The sequence below is a fragment of the Chrysochloris asiatica genome, unplaced genomic scaffold (genome assembly GCF_000296735.1).
Source record: "Chrysochloris asiatica unplaced genomic scaffold, ChrAsi1.0 scaffold00015, whole genome shotgun sequence".
NCBI lineage: Eukaryota > Metazoa > Chordata > Mammalia > Afrosoricida > Chrysochloridae > Chrysochloris > Chrysochloris asiatica.
The window spans coordinates 33343906-33350887 of record NW_006408533.1 but is presented as its reverse complement, the minus strand read 5'-3'; the positions used below and the strand labels follow the sequence as shown (position 1 = coordinate 33350887).

The window sequence follows — 6982 nt, the reverse complement described above, 5'->3', positions numbered from 1 at the left end:
TCTTCTGGTCTTTGGTCTTTAGTGTTTAATATATCAAATCTGTTCTTCAGATGAACTCCAAATTCAGGTGGGATAAATTCAAGGTCATATTTTGGCTCTCATAGACTTGTTTTCATTTTCTTCAGCTTCAAGGTAACAGATTACAGGATCAGAAATGATCAAGGCACAGTTCTAGTCAGGACAGCCTCATCTCAGCTGTGAGCACAGGCAGGCCTTTCTTTATGAAATCAGTATTACAAAGCTCTGTTAGGTTTTCTGATAAATGCCCCACAGGACACACTACTCCATCATAAGCTTCAGCCTGAAGGCACATGGCTCTAATTCTGTGGGTCAGCAAACCTAGCTCTCCTAATTAAGTATTGGAGACACCCATTCTGCAAGCAAGCCTCTTTCGCAAAGTCACTCAGTTTTACTTAGTCCACAGGCTGGGAAACTCCACGGCTTTATCTCATGCTCTGGCTCATGGGTCTATTGTTGTTGCTGTTCTGCTATGCCTCTGCTGCTCCTTTGGTGTCACAGTTTTCTAGATCCAGGAGGTTCAGGGTCCAAAGACATACTCCACTCCTGGCTCTTTGTACTTCATGGCAGTGAGACTCCCTCCTCATGCTTTTGAGATAGCTTATTTTAGACTCATGCTAGTGTCTCAATATTTTACGATTATAATTAACTCTATTAACATCCACAGCTGAATCATGTCATCCTATTTGTATCTTCCTCCCCCACCTTTTCTTATGCAGACTTAGTAGGGCTGAAATGTTTGGTTTGAGTTACAGACTAGGGCTAGATGCAACATTAAATAATGGACTACACTGCAATAGTGAACTCTTGTTGTTTGTTTTTGTAATCTGCAGTTCAAATTTTTACCATGTTCGAATGAATTCCGATTCGTTTAAATTAATAGATTGTGAATCTATTCGTATTTTGGTAACTTCTGATGAGTACTTAATAAAGAAGTAAACAGTTTAAAAGTCTGAATAATTCTAGTTGAAAGATTATGAAGAATTAGGCTGTTTCCTTCATTTTGAATAGTGGCTTTGTTTATTTTACATCTACTTCAGGAAACTGAGAATTTTAGTTCATTGTTCTAAATATATTTTGACCTTTCTTAGTTGTACCTGTTGTGACTTGCCAATAGATTTTTCAAACTGAAGAGCAAAAAAATAACATAAAGAACTTGATTGTGTAATGAAAGACTGTTGTAAAAATTAGTGACTCGTCTATTGCTGATGGATTTCCCTGGGAGCTGCTATTTCCCCTTTGTTGCTGTCATTTTGTCATGTTCTAATGGTGTGTACCTTCTTCTGTAGTTTTCGTTGTTCCCTCTTTTTCTGAGTTGTCTTTTTCTTAGTGTTTGTTCCCCCTCCTACCTTTTTTTTTTTTTTTTTTTCTTGATTAGATTAGCTTGCTTACCTAAAACTGGAAGGAATGGATAAAAAAAATATATTTTAAAGAAAATAGAAATTTCCCAAAACTGACTCCAAAGGATGGACCTATCTTAACAGTCAACATTTGTCATTTGAAAGGGATTTTTTAAAATTAATGGTGCATGATCAAAATTATGACTAAGCAATCATGAGATAGATTACCAAATATTTATAGCTTGTACCATGAAAGAGCTAATCTCCCTACATATAATGAGTCTTCTACAAATCACTAAGAGGAAAGATCAACATCATCACAGAAAATTGAGCAAAGGAACAGGCAATAATACACAGAAACCCATTGCCATCAAGCTGACACCAACTCCTAGCAACCCCATAGGAGCCAATGGAAGTACGCTTCAGGGTTCTGACACTGTGCATCCTTATGGACATACCCTGCTTCAGTTCTCCCTCAGAGTGACTGGTGACTTGAAATTAACGACCTTTTGGTAGCAGCCGTATGCTTAAACCATGGTGCCACCAGGTCACCTTCAAATATATTTTGACCTTTTGTACATGAAAATGATACTTATTGAGAGACCAGATTGCACCTGTCAATGGTAGCATGCTGAGCATTCCTGCACCACTAAAGTTTTCAGTGAGAGCATAAATTGGCACCTCTATGGGAGCAAAATTTGTCAAGATTATTATAGATGCACAAATCCGAAAGTTCCTCTTTTAGGAATTTATCCTGCAACTATGCTTGAAAGTTTTCAAAATTTGCAAGGTAGTTGATATGTTTTCTGTTTCTTATAGAAAAGATGGAAAGGAACTTGAATATGCATGCATTGACAGTCATGTGTAACATACTATAATGATACACAGTTGTAAAGGAAACAAGAAACCTACCAAAACAAATAGTCTTAATAGAATGGTAGAATAAGTGATTTAAAAGCAAACTTCAGAAAAATATATTGCATTTTCTACATAGTAAAGGGAGCATAGGACAGAAATATGTTTCTTGTGTGGTTCATTGATTATTTCTGGAAAAGTATGTTAGAAACTGGAAACCTTGGATGCTTTGGGGAAGGGGAACTGGAAGGGTAAAAGTCAGGGTTGTTTATACCCTGAAGTCCTGGTGTGGCATTGTAGAATTAATACTGGACCATGAATCACAAGGTCAGCAGTTCAAATCAACCAGCTGTTCCTCGGAAACTCTATATGGGGACGTTATGAATCAGCACTGACTCGATGGCATTTAACAGCAACAGCATACCTTTTTACATATTGTTGTTACTGCATGCCATTGAGTCGGTTCCGACACATAATGACCCTGTAGAGGGTTTCCGAAGAGCAGCTGGTAGCTTGAATTACCGATCTTGCAGTTCAAATGACTTTGCAGCCCAGCGCATTAACCCACAGCGCTACACCAGGACTCCTTTTACATATTGAAGTCTCCAAAATTAAACTAAAATTATAGTTGGACTAAAATGATAGTTTGGAATTCTTGAGGTTTAGATGATCTCTTAATTCATTGTGCTAATTAATTATAATTAGTTACAATGGAATTTGTATTTGTAGTATTTGGTTAGAAGTTCTGGAAATCCCTCAATGACTGTTATAAAATGGAATCCTTTTGTTTCAGGATCTCCAGCGGAACTATCTCCCACTGCTCTTTCACCCGTTAATCATAGCTTGGGTAAGTTGTACATAACAGACTTTGCTCCAACTATTGTTGTTGTAGTTGCTAGATGCCATCAAGTTGGTACCGACTCATAGCGACCTTATGCACAGCAGAACTAAACAATGTTCGATCCTGGGCCAGCCTCACTACTGTTGCCATGCTTGAGTCCATTGATGCTGCCACTTGGCCAGTCCATCATGTTGTGGGTCTTCCTCTTTTTCTCTGACCCTCCACCTTACCTAACGTGATACCCTTCTCCAAAGACTGGTCCCTCCTGACAATATGTCCGAAGTATGAGAGATGAAGTTTAGGCATCTTGCCTCCAAGGAGCATTCTGGCTACACTTCTTCCAAAACAGATCTATTGATTGCTTTGGCAGCCCATGGCACTTTCAATATTCTTCTTCAATACCATAACTCAAAAGCATCAATTCTTCTACAGTCTTCCTTATTAACATGTCCAGCATACATATGAGGCTATTGAAAATACCATGGCTTGGGTCAGGCGCACCTTAATCCTCAAGCTGACATCTTTGCTCTTAAACATTTTAAAAAGGTCTTGTGCAAAAATAGCCTTTTTGGTAATTATTTTTTGAGTGTATGAGAGAGGCATTTCAATGAAAAATCAAACAGTTTGTCCAGATGGCTTAAATTAGTACTTTTTCAAAAAGGTATTGATGTGTGAGCATTACGAAAACTCTTCTACTGGCATGTATGAGAGTAAGAAACTAGTCGTATTTCTTTCCATTCATGAAAATTACATTCTTTAATCATGGAATACTTTTGACCTACTGTATATTTATAAGTGCTCTGGTAGCATAGTTGTTATGAATTAGCAAGGTCAGCAGTTCGAAACTACCAGCTGTTTGTTCCATGGGCGAAAGATGAGGCTCTCTGCTCCTCCCATAAAGATTTATAGCCTCAGAAACCTTGTACAGGGTCGCTATGAGTTGGAACCGACTCCATGGTACATAACCCCTATCATCATATATGTGTATGGGTATGTTCATTTTATGGTATGTTTTACAATGGTAATTATTAATACAAGAGGTATGTATGTGTATATAAATGTAGATGGCTATACCTACTAGCACACACACACACACACACACACATATATAAAAACATTATTGTGGGAGGTATGCATATTAGTGTAAATGTATATACATATGTATGTGTGTATATGTACATTTCTGTTGTTTTTCACGCCCTCATTTTACCTCATTATTTCAATTTCTCTTAAGAGAGTAAGTTAACATTCAGAATTTTTAAAATAATATTGTTGATTTTATGTTTTTGTTTTATGCTATTTCTTAAGATGTATTTTAGTCAATAATTATAGAAATTAAAAATAATATGGAAACCTTGTTTTCTCATGAGGTATGTAAACACTTTATTCCATTTTCTGTTTCCGTCTGCAAACTCTGTTTTCTGGTTCTTATGTATGTGTGGGCTTTCTATATTTTGTAACTAGAGTAACTCACTGAGAATCTTATGTTAAAGTAGACAAATGTCAAAAATATGTCATTTTGTATCCTTTTATTAGGGCATAGAAATTTTATTCTTATGGCTTTTGACTAATTTAAGCTAAATTCTTTGCCTCAGTTCCTGTCGCTTTATTCTATTGAAAAATAGCCTTATTAAGCAATTTAGAAGTTTGTAAAGTCAAATCAGTGGATGTACTTTACCTATGGTGGTTTTAGATTTGAACAGAATCTAGGCTAAAACTATTGATAGAACAAGTGGTCCAACATAAGTCTAGAAAAGATGTTTGAAGATTGAATGGCTTAATGAGATGTAAGAACTTTAAAAAGTTGAAAATCGGGTACAAGCTGTGGATACTAGAGTCCAGGAAGTAGATGCTAAGTCAGCTTCCTGTACCATTGTCAGTGTAGGCTGGCGTAGAGCATGGGAAGGTGGTGATATTTTGTGTCTTCTTGGCTTGAATTATTCACCCAACAATTTGTGCTTCTTTGTTTTGTTATCAGATCTGCAGCCCGTTACTTACTCAGAGCCTGCATTTTGGTGTTCGATAGCATATTATGAATTAAACCAGAGAGTTGGAGAGACCTTCCATGCCTCACAGCCATCACTCACTGTAGATGGCTTCACAGACCCGTCCAATTCAGAGCGTTTCTGCTTAGGGTTACTGTCCAACGTCAACCGTAATGCTACGGTAGAAATGACAAGAAGGCATATAGGTATGTTTCCTTTTCCTTGTGTGAATCAAAAGTTGTTCTGGACTGCTGCATATTTTCTGCTAGACGTTATTCCAGATACAATTCTTTGTGCATCTCTAAAACCATTGCTGTTCAATCAGACGTGGGCATTCGTACTGTGTTAACCGTATCGAGGTGTTATGGAGAACTTCCTATTGAAATATCTCTCTGTACAGTCAAGTGCCCATGGGGCTCTACTGCTTTGAATAGAGCCTGGTGCCTCTCTGACCTATCTGTATTTTACACGGGGAAGTTCTGCAATAAACGTGTTAAAGTAATTGATTTATTGAATCTTTACAAGCTACTTTCAGATTTTGCAGTAAAATTTCCACAAATCATACATAGTTTTTTTCAGTTTGTTTACACTTTTAGGTGTTTATACACACACACACACACACACACACACACACACACGCGCGCGCGCCTCCCACTCCCCACTTTGGTTAGTTCCTCTAGCAAATTAAATCTACTGACGTCAGTCTGAGGCAGGATAGCTAACCTAAGAATTCTGTTTGATACCATTCGGGATACTCTGGAAGCTCCAGAAGTCCTCTCGGGGTTCTTGAGGTCAAGACTTTTCAGAACGATATGAAGATATTATTTGTCTTTGTCACTTTCATTTTCTTGATGGAAAGTGAGGACACATGACAGATTTTTTAAGAGATAAAATGTGGCAGAATCTACTTTCTTTTAAAAAAAAGAAAAAAATTATTGTCAAATTAAGTAAAGTTTACAAAGCAGATCACTAGTTTTACATTCAGCAAATAATTTCACTTCAATGGTTGCATTGTCCCCTCCATGGAGCATCACCTAACCCACTGCTCCCCTGTGAGTCTTGTTCCTGGTCCTCTTGTCTCCCAAACATTCTGAATTTTGTTTTTAAGTGAATTTTGCCCATTGGATCTCTAATGGTGACCTTTCTCGGGTGTGCATGCCTCAGTAGTGTCGTTGTTCTTATACATACCTATGTACTGCTTGGCTGAAAACTGAGCCATGAGGGTGAGTTGGGTTACAAACCAAAATCCACTTTCTTGCAGCTGTAGGTTTTAAGGCCTCAGTTCCAGCTGTCTCTTAGAGACTGTAAGTACCCCACTCAAGCTTTGAATCACACTCACAAGGAACTGCCTAGGCCCTTTGAAGGGATCACCCGATTTAAGTGAGATCTCTCAAGACAATTACTCTCCGGTCACCTGATTTTGGGACCTTGGTTGTATCTGTAAAATCCCTTAGCAACAGTGTTAGGTTGAATATCAGAGGAGATGTGTGCGTTCCCAGGGGCAGGAACGACTCTTACTACCTTAGGTTTCTACCTACCACAGTTAGTTTCTTAAAATTCCTTTTTCTCTCTTTCTTTGCTAATGTACTTACTTGATCTTTCAAATTCAGAAAAAAGCCTGTTAAAATCGCCAAATACAACTTGATTTTTTTTAAATAAATTTGTTCTATGCTTTGTTTGCCACCATTATATACTCTTAAACAGGGCAAATGATTCTAACTTCTTGATGTTAATTATCTTTTTCTTAACCATAGTTTTGTCTTGCTTTTTATTGTAATGAAGAGAACATTTCTCCGAGCTTCAGTTAATTCCTTTAAAATCAACTCAGTTTCTATTTAGTTTTAAAATACTATGTAATTTTTGTGAACTTCTGTCCTCTCCTTCAATCTAAATGAATGTATAGACAGATGTCTATGTATAATTTAAGTGACAATGTGTTCTAG

General features: G+C 37.4%; 1 protein-coding gene across 2 annotated transcripts in view; it reads left to right on the top strand.

Moving 5' to 3' along the window:
• The window catches only part of SMAD2 (SMAD family member 2), a 49485-nt gene that overhangs the window by 37377 nt on the left and 5126 nt on the right, over positions 1-6982 (top strand). For both annotated transcript variants that reach the window (XM_006835114.1, XM_006835115.1), the window contains 2 exons: positions 3007-3060; positions 5033-5245. In XM_006835114.1, the coding sequence (XP_006835177.1) occupies positions 3007-3060; positions 5033-5245 (267 nt within the window). The remainder of the gene's footprint in view (positions 1-3006; positions 3061-5032; positions 5246-6982) is intronic.